The 18307-nt window shown below is 53.8% G+C and overlaps 1 protein-coding gene across 9 annotated transcripts in view; it reads left to right on the forward strand.

Moving 5' to 3' along the window:
• Positions 1–18307, forward strand: part of ANKRD11 (ankyrin repeat domain containing 11) — a 158168-nt gene that overhangs the window by 135059 nt on the left and 4802 nt on the right. For 6 of the 9 annotated variants that reach the window (XM_075101138.1, XM_075101140.1, XM_075101143.1 and 3 more), the window contains 5 exons: positions 6338–6508; positions 7715–7918; positions 9775–9917; positions 10318–10465; positions 11317–18050. In XM_075101138.1, the coding sequence (XP_074957239.1) occupies positions 6338–6508; positions 7715–7918; positions 9775–9917; positions 10318–10465; positions 11317–18050 (7400 nt within the window). Of the gene's footprint in view, positions 1–5982; positions 6006–6337; positions 6509–7714; positions 7919–9774; positions 9918–10317; positions 10741–11316; positions 18051–18307 lie in introns of those variants that run through there. The other 3 variants (XM_075101145.1, XM_075101146.1, XM_075101144.1) reach the window with 2 other exon arrangements.

Here is an 18307-nt window from a genome sequence, read left to right on the forward strand (position 1 = left end):
GCGTGGTGCTGCCCCGCACGCAGAGCCAGCCCAGCAGCACCGAAGGCCTCTGTGCGAAGCAGCGCCTGCCCTGGGACCTCGGCGGAGCCGCCGACAGGCTTCCAGCAGCCCCGGATTTGTGCTCCCCGTCGCAACAGCGTGAGCGTTGTGTGACCTGGCATCTAATTTGGGCAGGAGAAGCACCCCGCCGCCTAACGCTCAGACCCCTTTGTCCTGGGATCCTGCTCCTGTTCTGCCTTTCACCAGCCTCTCAGGTTTAGTGTGATGAAAGGAAGGAGAAGCAGTTCCCTGGCTGTGTTCAGCGGCCACAGCTCTGCTCAGATGCTGCTTTCCCCTTTAAGCTTGTGCACGCGGTTCCTGCTAGCGTCAGCGTGAGGGAAGAGCCGAGCAGGATCCCCAAATTAAACCATACATACTTACATACATACATAACCGTGGCAGAGGGGCTCCTTGCCTGCACGCCCCTTTGTACCTCTGGTTTTTGTGCTTCCATGCTGGGACTGGCATGCCTACAGCCTTGCTAAAGGGATTTTAGTGTAAAATAACCTTTATTCCTGTTTGCTGAGGTGTTTACCCGCTGTGAGCGTTTCTCTTCATTTGCTCCATGTTGCTGCAAGGTGTTACAGAAAAGCATTTAATTAGAGGAGAAGGAGCAGCCTGCAGGAGCCAGTGGCACTTGAAGCCCTTGAGCAGAGATCTTTGTGCAGGTGCCCCTTTTAAGTCTGCTGAAAATCAGATTCTGAGTAAATTCTTCCAGACTGAAATAAAAGGCATTTGCAGCTCTGTTAGCCTGGGACTGGCCGGGGCTGGGGAAGCCAGCCCAGAGCCTTCCCGGTGCTTCACTCACACGAGGCGACACAGGACCCTGTCGGGCGCTTCGGCTGAGGCTGAGGACGGGAAGCGGAGCTGCCGAGGGCGCGGCATGGCACGCATCCGCTGGGAGCAGCTCCTTCTCCGTCCTTCCTGTTCACGTTTCAGACCCTCTTAGAGGCTTCACTTCTGCCTGAGTGTGATGCTCTGCAGGGAGCGCGGGGCTGCCCCTCCCGTGTGCCGGCGCAGGGAGCCATCGGGTGCTGCCGCGCTGCCTGCACCCATGTGCCGGCACTGGGAGCCATCGGGTGCTGCTGCGCTGCCTGGACCCATGTGCCGGCACCGGGAGCCATCGGGTGCCGTTGCGCTGCCTGCACCCATGTGCCGGCACCGGGAGCCATCGGGTGCTGCTGCGCTGCCTGGACCCATGTGCCGGCGCCGGGAGCCATCGGGTGCTGCCGCGCTGCCTGGACCCATGTGCCGGCGCCAGGAGCCATCGGGTGCCGTTGCGCTGCCTGGACCCATGTGGTGGCGCCGGGAGCCATCGGGTGCCGCTGCGCTGCCTGCACCCATGTGGTGGCGCCGGGAGCCATCGGGTGCCGTTGCGCTGCCTGCACCCATGTGCCGGCACAGGGAGCCATCGGGTGCCGTTGCGCTGCCTGCACCTATGTGCCGGCGCCGGGAGCCATCGGGTGCTGCCGCGCTGCCTGGACCCATGTGCCGGCGCCGGGAGCCATCGGGTGCTGCCGCGCTGCCTGGACCCATGTGCCGGCGCCGGGAGCCATCGGGTGCCGTTGCGCTGCCTGGACCCATGTGCCGGCGCCGGGAGCCATCGGGTGCCGTTGCGCTGCCTGGACCCATGTGCCGGCGCCGGGAGCCATCGGGTGCCGTTGCGCTGCCTGGACCCATGTGCCGGCGCCGGGAGCCATCGGGTGCCGTTGCGCTGCCTGGACCCATGTGCCGGCGCCGGGAGCCATCGGGTGCCGTTGCGCTGCCTGGACCCATGTGCCGGCGCCGGGAGCCATCGGGTGCCGTTGCGCTGCCTGGACCCATGTGCCGGCGCCGGGAGCCATCGGGTGCCGTTGCGCTGCCTGGACCCATGTGCCGGCGCCGGGAGCCATCGGGTGCCGTTGCGCTGCCTGCACCCATGTGCCGGCGCCGGGAGCCATCGGGTGCTGCTGCGCTGCCTGGACCCATGTGCCGGCGCCGGGAGCCATCGGGTGCCGTTGCGCTGCCTGGACCCATGTGCCGGTGCCGGGAGCCATCGGGTGCCGTTGCGCTGCCTGGACCCATGTGCCGGCGCCGGGAGCCATCGGGTGCTGCCGCGCTGCCTGGACCCATGTGCCGGCGCCGGGAGCCATCGGGTGCCGTTGCGCTGCCTGGACCCATGTGCCGGCGCCGGGAGCCATCGGGTGCCGTTGCGCTGCCTGGACCCATGTGCCGGCACCGGGAGCCATCGGGTGCCGGGCACAGCCCAGCCCTGCTCCTTATGCAATGGGCGCAGGAAGCGCAGCCAGCGCAGCCGGTGACCTACGTCCCCCTGAACACTTAAAGAAGTCGGATTAACCTCTGTGCTGCGGCAGCCGGCAGACGAGCATCTAATGGCAAAGGGGATAGTACTGCGTTTCTCCGCTGCCTTCCACCCGGGAGGCCTCAGGGGAACGGGTGAGTGAGCTGATGGCACTGAAGGGAGAAAACACTTTGCTGCTGGGCAGAAGGAGGCACCGAGGAGTGAAGCACTGTGGTCGCACAGCACGGGAGCGGGACTAGATGCCATCTCCAGCGCCAGGGACCTGTGCGGCGCCGGGCGATGCCGCCTTCCCACCGGGAAGCACAGGCGAGCCCGAGCCCTCGGCTGCCTCCGCTGGCCCTCGCCGCCTCACCACAGCAAGCAAGAACGCGGCAGTCGCTTTCCAATTTATTTTTATCTTGTTGATCACATGCTTTTTAATGCTAAATGTTCTGTGGAGGAGGAAATTTCTGCAACTGTAGAATTAATAGGAGTTTAGGGGTTTTCGGTTGAACTTGGTAATCAATTTTTGCAAATCACAGGCTCGTGCTGACAACCTGCAGCAGCCGAGTAATATTAATGAAAACGTTCCCCTTCTAACCGCGGCTCCCTCCGCACGTACGCACGGAGCAGCCCTCTGCCGCCTACAACCCCTGTGCGTCGCTCGTACTTCAGGGACGCTGCCCGGTGGCACCGGCCGAGGTGTGGCCCCTCGAGCGTCTTTGTGCCTCGCTTCGCGGCACGGCTGCATGCGGCACGGCTGGATGCGGCCAGGAGCTGGCTGCTGAGCCGAGGCGTGCGGGGAAGCCAGACCTGCCCGAATGGGATTTGACAGCGGCGTGGCTGCTGGAACTGCCCGGGCTAAATTGTTTTCTTACCGTAAGCACATTGAGTTTAATTTTATTTTAAGCCATTAAAAAACTATCAGCTTTCCTGTGATCTGATTTCATCTTCTAGCTCTGTTACAGCTGCCAGGGTGACCGAAATGTGGCTTCAGAGAGTTAGACCGGGATTCTCCTTCAATGCACAGGCATGTTTCCAGGGCTGGGCTTGTATTTGAATAGGGGTGGCCTGTGCTGTCCGGCTGGAGAGGTTCCCTGGCACGGAGCTGGTATTTCTTAAATGTACAGAATCCCAGGTACAGGGGGTTGATGGAAATCTCCTGCTCTGGATGAGACCTTTGCAGCCGGAGAGCAGCAGAGGATGGCACCTTTGGGCATGGGGCAGGGAAAAGGTTTTCAGAGCTGCCCGCTCGTCAGCCGAGGGAGTGCGGGAGAAGCATGAATCGAGCTGCAGCAACGGGGATGTCCCCACATGCTGCTGGCCTCATCTGCCCGAGACTTTTACTCCACTGGCAGTTTGGTGAATGGACGAGAAAACCTGTGCTTTGGCACAAAGTCTGGTGATTGAGTTTAAACCCGTCCATTGGTGGTTTTGCCTGACCTGCTGGACTTTGTGCGGAGGCAAAGCAGGCTCTGTCCTGCTGGTGGCCACATGCCGGTGACCGGCATTGAATCTGACAAAATGACGAACACAACTGGGTGAGCAGAGCTGGGTTAAGGCTTGCAGGTCGCAGGATTCGCCGTTCCCTGGAATGCCGGACCCTGCCCTGGCCTGGGGATGGTTGGTGGGGAAGAGACTGGATACAGCTAGTCCATTTGTCTGTCAAGCTTGCATCTGTGTGATCTGTTGCAAAGCCTCTTGGACCACTGCTACATCTCCCCACGTGCTTTAGACTCCCAGCTTCGGGACGCCGGAGCTGGGGACCGGGCAGACACTGGGTGGTTACTTGGTGGCGTTTCGCCTCCCTGGCTGCTGGGAGCTGCAGCCCTGTTTCTCAGAGTGCGTTATCAGACATTTACTTGTTTGCAAACCTCCTCGTATCATCCCTCTAACGCTTTCTGGAATTCTCAAAATACCTTCAGCAAAATAATAGCATGTTTAGAGTCAAACATTCGAGCAGGGGAGGGCCCTTGCCTGTGCTGCCTCGCTGGAAGACTTGGCAGCGTATTCGGCCCATGTGAAAGTGCTCCAGGTCACGGCGTTCCTCTTTGCGGGGAGCAGGTACTTGCAGGCTTGCTGTGATAAATAACCCCCTCGATTCCTCTGCCTCTCCTGGCGAGTACCAGCCCCAGCTGGGGCTGAGCCCGGCAGCGCCCGGGGGCTCGCGGCTGTGCGAGTCAAAACTCCTCGTCGTTGAAAAGATTTTTGCTTTGAGCTTAAGTCACAGGCGGGTTTTGCTCTCTCGAAAAGCAAGTGCGATCAGTTTGAGGGCGGTGTCTGTTTACGCGGGAGGTTTTGAACAGCTCGTCTGTACGTAGCCTTTTCATTACGCCGGGGATGCAGCGAGGGGTTTTACTGCTTGGTTTTGTTGAGCAGCGTCGAACCGGCCTTGATTCAAACCGGCGTTCGAGCGTGCGACGCGAGGGCAAGGAGCCGCTCGCCTGCGTTTGATAGCTTTTATAGCTGTGGCTAAGAATGCCGTTACCGGCCCTCCGCACGCAGCGGGAGCCCCGCAGTGGGCCTGGTTACAAACAGGCTCTATCAGTGCTTAGAAATAGACGTGAAGGAAGTCGGATTTTCTTCTCGCACACACCGTGTCTTCCTTGCGCTGCTTTGTGGGTTTAGGACAGTTGCTTGGTAGGAGGGATACAGCTTGGCTGCTGGCAAGGAATTGCCGTGCTGCTCTGCAGATAGATATTCCGTCTCTCTTGCTTGGCTGGCTCCGTGAAAGGAATCTTAATTTTTGTTTCCTGAACTGGCACCTTGAAACTTTCTTCACCGAACGCATCCCTGCAGTGGGACTCTGGCGTGGCTGCAGCTCCCCGGAGCCGCTGGAGAGCTTCCTGCAGGATTTGTGCCGTCACCGGACAGCATCAACAAGCGAGCACACCAGGAGCGCAGAGGAAGGGCTGCTAACTCTCCTTACGTGGCGAAAGGATCATTACTTGCATAAAGAAAACTGAAAAAATACTTAAGAAAAGCCGTAGAGTCAGGCTTCTCGCAGAGGTTAGGTGTGCGAGCTGGGCTGAGCTGGGCAGCGGGGAGGGAGGCGGCAAGTTGCACAATGCTTGGCAGGGTCCAGTTCTCACCAGCTTGCAGCAGGCTGCTGCGTGGGTCGCTGGGAGCGAGGCTGGAGGTGCAGGGAGAGGCCGGGGTTTTGTCTCGTTCTTGTGCACATGGCGTGCCAGCAGCTAATACCGGCTTTAGAGGCCGTAGTGCTCGGTTCTCTCAGCAGGAGCCGCCTTTGTGGCTGGATGATTTAGGAGACCCGAGTGTCAGGCTGGGATTTAGGGGACGACAAGCCAGGCACAGGGGTTTCTTCCGCCCCTCCTGTTTGTTTGGGATTATTTAGAGGGATGCAGGACTAGATGTGGCTAAGCAGCCGTCGGCCTGGCTGCAGGTGGGTGCTCTGCGCTAGGCTGGAAGCAGCCGCTTTGGGAGGAGCGGGCCAGCTCGGTGCTCCCCGGGGCAGCGCACCCGTTTGGCCACAGAGACCTTGGTTTGATGATGATGAGGAGGTGAGATAGCAACGTCTCCGAGCTGTCAGCCTGCATCTTGTTAGCACTCTTTGTTGATGCTTTTAGATGCCTCCAGTTCTGTCCATGCTGTGGTGGCGTAAGGCTGCGTACGCTTCTCGAAGCACCATGGCATGAAAGGGAGGCTCCTAGAAGCAAGATGGAAGGTACAGTACTGGCAGCGGCCCCACGAAGGACCTGCTCCCTCCCTCTTGCGCTGCTCTTTGATGGTGGGGGGAGAACTGGTAGAAGCCTGTGCCGGGAGAGGCTGTCGGAGGAGCCGGTGGGCAGCAGGAGCGGTGCAAGCCCTGGCTGCAAGCACAGCTGCCCCAGGTCCCGGTGCTCCGACCGCAGGGAAGCATCCTTCACCGTAGGCTTTTCGATTTGTGAGATACGGAAGCAGAGGTGGAGAGCTGTTATCACTTTGCTCAGAAACGAAGGTGGTTTTCAGTTACAGCGACATTCATGGCTTGTGTTTCTGTGTCTCCTTGCACCACAGAAAAGCAGGGTCCAGAGCGGAAGAGGATTAAAAAGGAGCCCGCCACCAGAAAGCCTGGCTTGCTCTTCGGAATGGGCCTTTCGGGGATCCGCGCAGGCTACCCACTCTCCGAGCGCCAGCAAGTCGCTCTCCTTATGCAGATGACAGCAGAAGAGTCTGCAAACAGCCCAGGTGAGATCCAGGGGGGTGCTTTTGCTCAGAGGTGTGGGCAGACGGGTGCGAGTTTGCAGTGAGAGGCTCTCAAACACCTGGGCTTCTCAGTGCCTGGCCCCGGGGTCCCCGGGCGGTTCAGGCAGCCCCTCGCCAGCAGCGGAGATGAGCTGCCACCCCCGGCGTGGTGCAGGGGCGCGGGTGCGCTGCTCCGTGGGGTCTGCCCGCTCTCAGCGGTGTGGGTGGGATGCTGGAGCGGGGCAGCGGGACACCTGCTCCCACGGGGCTCTGCAGGTGATGCCAGGCGCAGGCTGCCACCGAGTTTGCCCGTGGCTGCGGCTGCCCTTCCTTCTTTCAGTATAAGGCAGTCGCAGGAGGCGCCCCGTGCGCCAAACCCAGGCCACCACTGAGCCTGCCTTGGCTGCTTAACTAGAGCTTCGTGTCCACAGGAGCCTCCTCCACGTCAGAGCTTTGCATTTTCCACTGGCTTCTCAGGCTGACTCAGTAAAGGAGCATTGTGAATAAAGTGAAAATATCATCCTCTGAGGGTTTTTTAACGTTTCTTCTTGTGGAGAGGGATAAGACATGTAACCACTGCAGCTGGAACTTGAGATGCAGAGCAGCTGGAATGTGTTTACCACGGATTTTGTATTTTAGTAATTTTTATCTGTTGCATACATGACCCCCCAGGGTTTTTAGAGGCACTGTGCTATCTGTATGTGCGCATCTGCATCCTACGCACAAGCGTTGCAGCTTTTAGCCACATATTGTGTTGTTTCTTAACACTAATCTAGCTGCTTATGTTGCTGTTACTTGGGTGGATGTGGGAAGGGAAAAAGCCGTGTAGTCTTCAGGGCATTCAGACATTCTCCCAGGAAATGTGCAGCCTCCTCCCAAGGCTGTCAGACCTCACATGTACTTGGTAAAAGGCCACTTCCCTTAGGAAATGAGGTTTTAGGGTAAGGAGCTGCATTGTCTGCTCCTAAATCATGGGATTGCCTACAGTCTTTGCAAGGGCTGCAGTTCTCTCCAGTGGGCTTTGGCAGCCTGCAATTAATATCTGCATTATACCCTGTCTTCACATCGACTTCGGAGGTTCGGTTGCCTCTCAGTGCCTTGTGGCGAGTGTTTTGGGGAGGCGAGATGAAATATGTTGCAAGAGCTCCCTCTAAGGGTTTCGGGCTTCCTTTGAATTGCGGTTCCTGACTCTTTCTCTCCTCCATGCAGTTGACACAACACCAAAGCATCCCTCTCAGTCTACAGTTTGTCAGAAGGGAACTCCTAACTCTGCCTCCAAAACCAAAGATAAAGTAAATAAGAGAAACGAGCGAGGAGAGACTCGGCTGCATCGAGCTGCCATCCGAGGAGATGCCCGGCGCATCAAGGAGCTCATTATCGAGGGTGCAGATGTCAATGTGAAAGACTTTGCAGGTAACCAGCCCGCTGGCAGTACTGGCAGGGCAGCCCACGATCCGTACCTTTTCCCACGCCCTTGGCTGTTCCACCCCCGAGAATGGCTCCCACCAGAGAAAGTGTAACATGGGTTTGCGCCTTGTGAGGAGGGATTAACCAAAAATAATGATTTTTGCCCTTCGGGGAGGTAAAAGTCTTTGCTGTCCTTTCAAATAAAACAGCTGCTACAAATTTGTCAAAATAATAAATCCCTGAGAAACACCAGTTCAGCTGGAGTTTGGCAGCTAAACTCTCAGGTTGTCTTGTCTGCTCTGAGCGTGCTCCCGCTCGGGGAGGGGGTGCAGGGCTGGGCTTGATCCGTAGCGATCCCTGGGGCTGCCGTGGCTCCACGCTCTGAAACTGTGAGCGGGACCTTCTGGTCCGTTTTCTTGTGCCCTTCCACGTAGGTGCTGTCTTGGAAGTCTGGAGAGGGATTTGCAAAGGGAGGTGGGCTGGTTTAGCCCTTTTTCAACTTAAAATATAAGAAGTGATGTGCAGAGGAATACTGAAAAGAGTGGGTTTGTAAAGTCGTCGCTCCAGAGTTGAACGGCTGATGCCTGCAGCTTTCTGGGTTTTGTTTTTAAGCACCGAATTTGGGGGTGCTGCTGATGGGGAGCAGTGTGGATGTGAAGGGCGAGGTCAGGCTCCCGGCAGCGCCCGCCGGGCATCCAGATTATGACCATCCTGAGCCTCAGCCCGTTGCCTGGGTGTAATACCTCCTCTTCCACCTCCTCCTCCTCCTCAGGAGTGCCCTGAAGCTCCTGCTTCTGGTGGTGGGAACGGGGAAAGGAGCCGGGGTGTGGGGCTGCGGCTGCAGCCCAGCCTGGGGTGGGAACGGCCACGAGTGCTGCGGCGAGAAGGCGTCCGTGAGGTGATGAACGGTGCCGTTCGTGCACCCCCATACCAACGACGGGGATAAATTAGCGTGGGGCAGCCTTTCTTCCAGCACGTCCGAGAGCTTGACTTTGCTCTTTGCTGTTCTCTTCGCACGATTTTGGGGCTATAAATAGAAATGCATGTTCCTCCGCCTGTATGATTAATATCAGTGCTAGACTGAGCTATCAGCAGTGATTAATTCTGGTCACAGGTGCCCCTTTTTAGTGCTCCAAGTGAAGGTAACGGAATGAGCTCCCACGACGCTATCAGCAAAATACCGAAGGAGCCACGCACGTTTGCTGGGAAACTTCGAAACAGTTTCTGCTTAAAAATAGTCTGTTTGAACATGATAAAATATTTCATTCCGTGCTCTCCAGAGGTTTGTTTGAGAACTAGAGCCACTGTTACGGCGGAGACCTGCTGTTTGGTTTCCCCCCAAGCCGGGGGCCTGTTTTGTGGTGGCATTGCTGCTTTGGAGAGCACCCAGGAAATATTTGAGATCTGTGTGGGGGATGTTCCAGAGCAGTGTCTGCAGTTCAGAGCTCAGGCCTAATCTGGGCAGCAGAGTTTCCCTTACAGAGGAGTTGGAAGGGGAAAGGATTTGAGACCTGCCTTCCACACAGCACCAGCAATAATTTCCTACACAAAACTTTGCCTTTCCGCGTCCCGGGGCTGTGTCCGTTCTGGCAGACGATCTGTCCGTAGCACATTGCGTGACCAGAGGGAAAAGGGGGATTCATTCAACTACCGCCTGGTTGGAGTAGCAAGGCAGAGCTGCCGGTTTCTTCCTGCTGTGCCACGGGGGGCTGGGCAAACGAGACCATCTTGTTGGCCACCAGACCCACGATCCCCTCGGCACACCGGCCTCTGCAACGTCTGTGGGTGGACGTGCCTTTTCACTGTCTCTGACTTTCTCCGTGAAGGCAGTGTCCATGTTCTGAGTGTCCCTTTGCTTGCAGGCTGGACGGCATTGCACGAGGCATGCAACCGGGGTTACTACGACGTTGCAAAGCAGTTGCTTGCAGCGGGCGCCGAAGTCAACACGAAGGGGTTGGATGACGACACCCCGCTGCACGATGCAGCGAATAACGGGCACTTCAAGGTAGTTTTTTGCTGGATTTCATAGCTGTGTTTTTAATGCCTTTTTTTCCCTTTGTGCTTCAGGCAGCCAACTGTGCAAATACAGAGATTCGCGTTATTTTATAGTCCTTAGCTGCCGATAGCCATGTAGCCATGTGTTTTACCTGGTGTTCCCCTGTGCAGAGGGATAGTTCATTCTTCTTCTTCTGGGAGGGAACATAGCTTTGTGTCTTGTTCTTCTCCCTTCTTTCCTGCCTCAGTTGGTTCGTGGTGTTGTTTTTTGTCTCCTTTTGTACTGATGACTGTTAGTACCATAAGGCGTGTCCTCGGGACATCCCCCTTTTAGTGACATGTGAAAGTAGTACAAAAAGCCTGGAATCGAAACATGACGAGCACCTTCAAGTCTCAATTTCTGTTTTCAGGTGGTGAAATTGTTGTTACATTATGGCGGGAATCCTCATCAAAGCAACAGGAAGGGCGAGACACCTTTAAAAGTAGCTAATTCTCCCAGCATGGTGAATCTGCTCCTGGGAAAGAGCACGTACCCCTCTAGCGAAGAGAGCTCAACAGGTGAGATTGACCTTTATGTGAACATGGGAGTGATGTTTTGTGGCCTGCAGCTGTCTGTTAATACAGAGACGTTAAGAGGACAGTGAAGTTAGACTCTTGTCAGAATATCCGCACGCTGCTGCCACGGTCAGGAGTCCATCTGTAGCTGTAACCCAAATTCAGACAACATAACTGCCAGCCTTTAGCTCCGGGAGCTCTAGCTGATTGCCCTGGAAGCCTACGTTGAGATCACTGGCCTGGTGCAATCGAGATGTAGGATTGGAAGCCAATTGCAGGTAAATGGATGTCTTACCTTTGAAATGTGGGTAATATTCCAGCTCGTGCATAGAGAGGAGGAGGTTTGCGTGCAGGGCGTGTGTTCCCTCCCCTCCCCGGTCAGGGGGGGCGCGGCGCTCGGCTGTACCAGTGCCGATGTCTCAGGTTGTGCTCCCGGGCTGTCCCTCAGCAGAGCGCCTTGCTAGAGCCTGTCCCGTGAGTGCCACCATCGCGGCTGCGCCGGGCGGGACACGCTGCAGGCTTTAGTGAGCTCTGATTGGAGTTCCAGTCTTAGGGGGAGCCTTGGCCTGTGCTGTTCGCAGTCATAACACTTAAAGTTAAAAAGTTCTTCTCTTGGTAGACCCTGGATGTTGCTTTGAGGAGCACCCGTGCAGGTTTGAGACTGGATAGCCATCCCGTTCTAAAAAGATCTCCCAACCTGGCGTTTCGAGCTTTCAGCTGCAAACTTAGCACAGGCTGGGTGAGGCAAAGGGGCAGCAGGGCCGTTTGCAGGGGTCACGCCTGCAGCAGACTGATGATGTTCCCTCCCCGGAGCGTCTCGCAGCCCTTAACACGTTCTTGTTCTCTCTCTGCAGAGACCTCAGAAGAGGAGGATGCCCCTTCCTTCGCTCCCTCCAGCTCTGTTGATGGCAATAACACAGACTCAGAGTTTGAGAAGGGTTTGAAGCACAAGCCCAAGGCCCAGGAGCCCCCCAAAACCATCACCCCGGTGAAGGACGAGTATGAATTTGATGAGGACGACGAGCAGGACCGGGTCCCGCCAGTCGATGACAAACATTTGCTGAAAAAGGATTACAGAAAAGAGACTAAAGCAAACAGTTTCATTTCCATACCCAAAATGGAAGTGAAAACTTATACTAAAAATAACACAATTACACCAAAGAAAGCTGCCCACCGCATCCTGTCGGACAGCTCGGACGAGGAGGAGACCAGCGTTGCTGTGGGGACGGGGGAGAAGCTGCGACTTTCGACCCACTCGATATTGCCCAGCAGCAAGATTCGGGAGCCCGCCAGCACAAAGGCCCAGAAGGAGAAAAGCAAAGTAAAAAAGAAGCGGAAGAAGGAGACGAAAAGCAAAGAGGTTCGGTTTGGCAAAAAAAATGACAAATTTTGTTCCTCTGAATCAGAGAGTGAAAACGTGGAGAGTGAGGAGGATGATAGAGACTCTCTTCAGAGCTCTAGCTGTGTAAAGGACTCCAGGCTAGTGCTAAAGGAATCCTCCTTGTTTAACTCTCTGTCTGCCTCATCGACCTCTTCTCATGGGAGTTTAGCATCCCAGAAACATAATCCTAATCTTACAGAACAGCACTCCAAGCACTGGAGGACGGACAATTGGAAACCCATATCTTCTCCAGCTTGGTCAGATGTCAGTTCCTTATCGGACTCCACCAGGACGAGACTGACGAGCGAGTCAGACTACTCGTCCGAGGACTCAAGCTTAGAGTCGCTAAAGCCAGTCAGGAAGAAACCAGAGCACAAAAAGAAAAACACCCCACACAACACTGTTTCTGAGAAAAAGAATTCATTCCATAGCAATGTGGATGGAGCAATTCCAAAGCTGGACAAGGAGGGGAAGGTTGTTAAAAAGCATAAAACAAAACACAAACATAAAAACAAGGAGAAGGGCCAGTGTCCCATCAGCCAAGACATTAAAATCATCAAAACCTTTTCTTTTGAGTTTGAGGACTCTAAACAAAAGCCTGAGAAAGGCTTGATAGTAGAGACAGAAAATCCAGTCGAAAACAAATTGAAAGTGTTAAAGCATGAGCGAGAACACAGTAAAAAGGAGGAAAAGCTCCCCAAAGGTAAAGGGGAGGAGAAGGAATGGTTGTTTAAAGATGAGACTGGAAAATCCTCGAAAGAGGAGAAATCATTAAGAAAAGTCAAAGATGGTAGTAAAGACATGAGCAAATCCTTCAGAGAAGGATTAAGTAAATCAGAGAAAGAGAAACCTGTAAAGGAGAAGTCTCCCAAAGAGGAGAAGCCGAGAATACACAAGGAGGAGAGAAAGAAGAAGTCCAAGGACAAGCAGTCAAAATCTGAAAAGAAGAATGAGCTGAAGGAGGAGAAGGTTTCTAAACTAGAGAAAGAAAAATCCTTCAAGGAAGAGAAAGAAAAATGCAAAAAAGAAAAACTTTACAGGGATGAGTCTGGGTTTGATGAGTTTAATAACAAAAACCAGTTTCCCGAAAGCGAGGACACAAAGTTCAGCCTTTCGGATGATCAGCAAGAGAGGTGGTTTTCAGACCTGTCTTCTGATTCGTCCTTCGATTTCAAAGGTGAAGATAGCTGGGATTCTCCAGTAACAGATTTCAGGGAGATTAAAAATGACACCGTGGCAAAACTAATCATAGAACCCATGAAAGAGGAAATTAAAGACAAGAAAAAGGAAAACAAAATGAAAGAGAAGAAGGAATACAACGAGAAACGTAATGAAAAGGACACTTTCGTAAAGAAGAAGGAGAGGGACTATGTCGACAAAAGCTCTGAGAAGAAGAAGGACCAAACGGACAGACACAAAATTACTCCCAGTTATTTGCCTGAAAAGGACAAGAAAAGGAAGGATTCTGCAGAGAGTGTCAAGGAGAGGAAAGAAAAAGATACAGGTGAAACCAACAAAGACAGAAAAGATTCCTCCGATGGCTCTAAAGATCGAAAAGACACCAAAACAAAGCAGGAGGAGCCCTATCGAGATGACTTTAAAGAGTATGGCTGCGAAACGTTCTTCAAGGATAAGTCCGACCCTGAGTTCAGCGGTAAAACCCTGGAGAGTTGGGAGAGGCACCATTCTGGGAAGGAAAAGGAGAAGAAGGATGCTCCCGATAAAGAAAAAAAAGAAAAGGTGAAGCCAGAAAAATACAAGGAAAAATCCAAAGAAGGTGACAAGGAGAAAAATGAAAAAGCTGCTCCTGAGAAAATGCTGAAGGACAAAGAACTAGACAAGAGTTTCAAAGAGAAAAAAGAAACTAAAGAGAAATACAAAGACCTGCACAGCAAAGACAAAGAAAGGAAGAGCTCTTTCGACCAGGTTAAAGAGAAGAAAGAGAAAAACTTCTCCGCAGATCGAGAAGACTTCTCCGAGAAAAAGGATGAGAAGAAAGGCAAGGAGAAAAGCTGGTACAGCATTGCGGACATCTTCACAGATGAAAGCGAAGACGAGAGGGATGATTACAGCTTGACGGGGTTCAAAGTCAGCGACTCTGCCGGCAGCGAAATGCACCGGCTGGACAGTCTGCAGGAGAAGGACGACGGCGCAGCTGCTGAGAAGGAGCTGTACCCCGACAAGCACCGCAAGTACTCCTCCGACCGGCAACATTCAGGAGAGAAGCAGAAAGAGAAGGACTCCAAGGAGAAGAAAAAGGACAAAGGAACATCGGAAGGGGGAAAAGAGAAGAAGGAGAAGAGTTCCTTTGAAAAACACAAAGAGAAGAAAGAGAAAGACTCTACCGAGAAGTACAAGGACAGGAAAGACAGGACGTCCATAGATTCCACTCAAGAGAAGAAAAACAAGCAAAAGCTCCCAGAGAAGGTGGAAAAGAAACACGCCAATGACGACAAGGTGAAAAGCAAGCATAAGGAGAAGCCGGATAAAGAGCATTCCAAAGAGAAAAAGTCGTCGAAAGGAGGAGAGTCGGAGAAGAGCCTGCTGGAGAAATTGGAGGAGGAGGCTCTGAATGACTACAGAGATGACTCCAACGACAAAATCAGCGAGATCTCTTCTGACAGCTTCACAGACAGAGGACAAGATCCAGGACTGACCAGCCTCTTTGAGTCTTCTAACCTCTCTCTTACTGATGCCGCTGAAGAAAAGTTTAAGGACTCTCTCCCTTTACCCTGCTTACAGGACAAACTCAAGGAGAAGGAGAGGCACAGACATTCCTCATCTTCGTCAAAGAAAAGTCACGAGAAGGAAAAAGCGAAGAAGGAGAAGTCAGAGAAAAAGGAAAAAACAGAAGAATTCAAAGACTCCAGCAGCAGAAAGGATTCCGCTCATTATGAAAAAGATTTCTCTGTGGATGGGGAGGCTTTTAGCACTTCCTACAACATGAAGGCAGAGCCTGATGAGGAGCCAGAGAAAAGCATTGATTACTTATTTTCTGAAAAGAAAGAGAAAAATGATTCTGAAAGAGAGCTGTCAAAGAAGGCGGAAAAAGAAAAGACCTACGGTTCCAGCACCATCAGCACAGTTAAAGAGAAAAAGAAGCGAGATAAACACAAGGAGAAATGGAAGGAGGAAAAGGAAAAGCACAGAGACAAACATGCAGATGGTTTCTTTAAACATCACAAAGACGAGCCAAAGTCAACACTCAAAGACAAGGACAGTCCTCAAGTTACCACCTTTAAAGATAAATCAAAGGAGGACAACCTCAAATTCGGCGAAACCAAACTGAAGGAGAAGCTCAAGGAGAACCAGGAGAAAGACAAATCAGAGTCAATAAAAATAAGCAATGGGAATGAAAAAATAACCCTTTCCAAAGACAGCGGCAAGAAAGATGCCAGGCCAAGGGAGAAGCTTCTGGGAGACGGTGATTTGATGATGACCAGCTTTGAGAGGATGCTGAGCCAGAAAGACCTGGAAATCGAGGAGCGCCACAAAAGGCACAAAGAGAGAATGAAGCAAATGGAGAAAATGAGGCACAGGTCCGGAGACCCCAAATTAAAGGACAAACTTAAAAGCTCGGAAGATGTGCGCAAGAGGAGTCTGGATCTGGCAACAAAGAAGCCATTAACGCTGGATACTCAGCTCAAGGATAAGAAACTTAAAGAACTGGGTCCACTGACTCCTATACTGTCACCGGAAAACAAGGCACAGCCCGCTGTTGGGACAGACTCGAAGGACTGGATAACGGGTCCTCAGCTGAAGGAGATCCTCCCGGCGTCTCCCAGGCCGGATCAGAACCGGCCGACGGGAGTCCCGACCCCGGCATCCGTTGTCTCTTGTCCAAGCTATGAGGAGGTGATGCAGACGCCCAGGACTCCTTCGTGCAGCAACGAAGACTACACGGACCTGATGTTTGAATGCGCGGACTCGCAGCACTCGCTGCCCATATCCACCATGTCCATGAACGCCTGTTCTCCATCCTTCTTCGACAGATACACGAATGTTCCCAGTGGGCTCCCCGAGAACCCGAGTCAGACCCCGACTCGTACCATACCCTCCACAAACCTTTATCGTTCCATCTCGGTTGATATCAGAAGGGCACCTGAAGAAGAATTCAGTGTCGGAGATAAATTTTTCAGACAGCAAAGCGTCCCGGCAACATCAAATTACGACTCTCCAGTGCAGCATTTAATGGAGGAGAAGGTTCCCCTTCCTTCTGTTCCCGCTGAGAAGTTCCAGTGTTTATCTCCCGGGTATTACTCACCAGATTATGGGGTTTCATCACCAAAAGTGGAAGCTTTGCACTGTGCGCCAGGAGCTGTCAGCGGAGTCGCCCAGTCTCCTGAAAGTGTCTTTTCTGGTTTACAAGCAAAATCCTCCCCTTCGCACAGAGATGAACTGCTGGCTCCTTCGGTAGAAAGTGCTCTTCCCCCCGACCTCGGCATGCCCTTGGACACCACGGAAGAGCAGCAAGCGACTGCCTCCATTATGCCACCAGAATCTACCTACTTACCACCAATTGAAGAAAACCATTTTAGTTCAGGTATGCCAGAACAAAACAATATAGACTGGGAAAACCCTCCCTCCAGAAACCCCGACACGGCCATTCCTCCCAGCCTGATGGGTAACCCGGCAGAGCACTCTGTCAGCTGGTCCATGGGCTCAGAGCTCCTGATGAAATCTCCCCAGCGGTTTTCCGAGTCCCCTAAACCTCCGCTCTGTTCCCTAGAGCCGATTCACCCTACACCAGTAGCCTTCATTCCCACAGATACTTCCTACCCCGTTTCTCCTATATCCTACCCTCTGTCAGTGTCTGAACCGGGGCTCGATGAAGTCAAGGAGGACGCTGAGGAAGCCGTTCCAGGAGAAATAGCGAACGCCGAAGAGCAAGCTCCGTACATGTCCCCTACTAGGTTAGACACATTCTTCAATAACTGCAAGCCCCTTCCAGAAGAAGCACCTGAGATACCTCCAGAGCCCCCTTGTATGCCAGCAGAACCTCAGGCAGAAGTTGTTAGCACGCCAGAAAACAACTATTTGGAAAACAATAATGCTGCGCCTGCAAATACGGAGGAGGCGGTAACGTGGCCTGACCCCTTCACCAATACAGAAGATGATTTGGACCTTGGCCCCTTCTCGCTACCAGAGCTGCCGCTCCAACCTAAGGATGTTCCAGAGACGGAGATGACGGAGGCAGAAGCGGTAGAAGAAAGCCCAGCAGCAGCTTCAGAAACAAGCGCTGGGATCATTAAAGCGAGCGCCTCCGTAATAGCGTCCAGTGAGCCGGAGGAGCCGCCAGCCGGCCAGGCAACTGCTGTCCTGCCCGCGGAGACGGAGCCACAGGCAGAGGAGCAGAAACCAGAGGCGGCTGCACAAGAAGCCACCTCAGAAGCACCAAACGTAGCTGAGGAAAAAGGAGCGGAGGATTCGGAAGCGCAGATTTTCCAGCAGACCCCGTCCGAGTCTGCTCAGCCGGAGAGCAAAGAGGCGGAGGCCGTGCACGAAGACCTGTCGTCTTCTGGTGGGGTGGCAGAGAGCAGCTCCCAGACCTGTCCCCCACCCGCGGCCACCGCCGAGGGCAGCACTTCCCAGGAGGGTGCTGCGGCACGCGGTGGGAGCCAAGCCCCTTCCTCCCAGGCGGAGGCACCTCCGGGCAACGCTCAAGCAGAAATCGTTGAACCAGTACAAAAACCAGTAGCAGAAGCTCCCAAACCACCCAAAATAGAAGAGATTCCTCAGCGGATTACCAGGAACCGGGCTCAGATGCTCGCCAACCAAAACAAGCAGAACGCCGCCGCTTCTGAGAAGGAATTTCCTCCTGTTTCTGCGCCCGCCACACGTGCCAAAGGCCGCATTACAGAGGAGGACGATTCCCAGGCTCAGCACCCGCGCAAGCGCCGGTTCCAGCGCTCCAACCAGCAGCTGCAGCAGCAGATCAACACGTCCACCCAGCAGACGAGGGAGATGATACAGCAAACACTGGCAGCTATCGTGGATGCTATAAAACTGGACGACATTGAACCTTATCACAGTGACAGGTCCAACCCCTACTTTGAGTACCTCCAGATCAGGAAAAAGATTGAAGAGAAGCGGAAAATCCTCTGCTATATTACTCCCCAAGCTCCACAGTGCTACGCTGAATATGTCACCTACACAGGCTCCTACCTGTTGGATGGCAAGCCTCTAAGCAAGCTCCATATTCCAGTGGTGAGTCACTTTCTGTCTTTAAACCACAGCATCAGGGACTGTCTCCTCCCTTGCTGCGACGAGCACAGCCAGCTTGTCCCCCGTGCACCGCGAGTGCCCTTGCTGTGCCGCTGGTGCCCCAGCCGTGCCTTTAGCCTGCTTCTAGAACATGCTCACGATGACAAATCTAAGCCTCAGTAAGCAAGGACGGCTGCGTGGTAAACACATCCTCTGAGATGCTCTTATTTTTCCAGAGGAGACCTTGGGCTGTGCTTAGG

Source organism: Phalacrocorax aristotelis, chromosome 8 (assembly GCF_949628215.1).
Source record: "Phalacrocorax aristotelis chromosome 8, bGulAri2.1, whole genome shotgun sequence".
NCBI classification, from domain to species: Eukaryota; Metazoa; Chordata; class Aves; order Suliformes; family Phalacrocoracidae; genus Phalacrocorax; species Phalacrocorax aristotelis.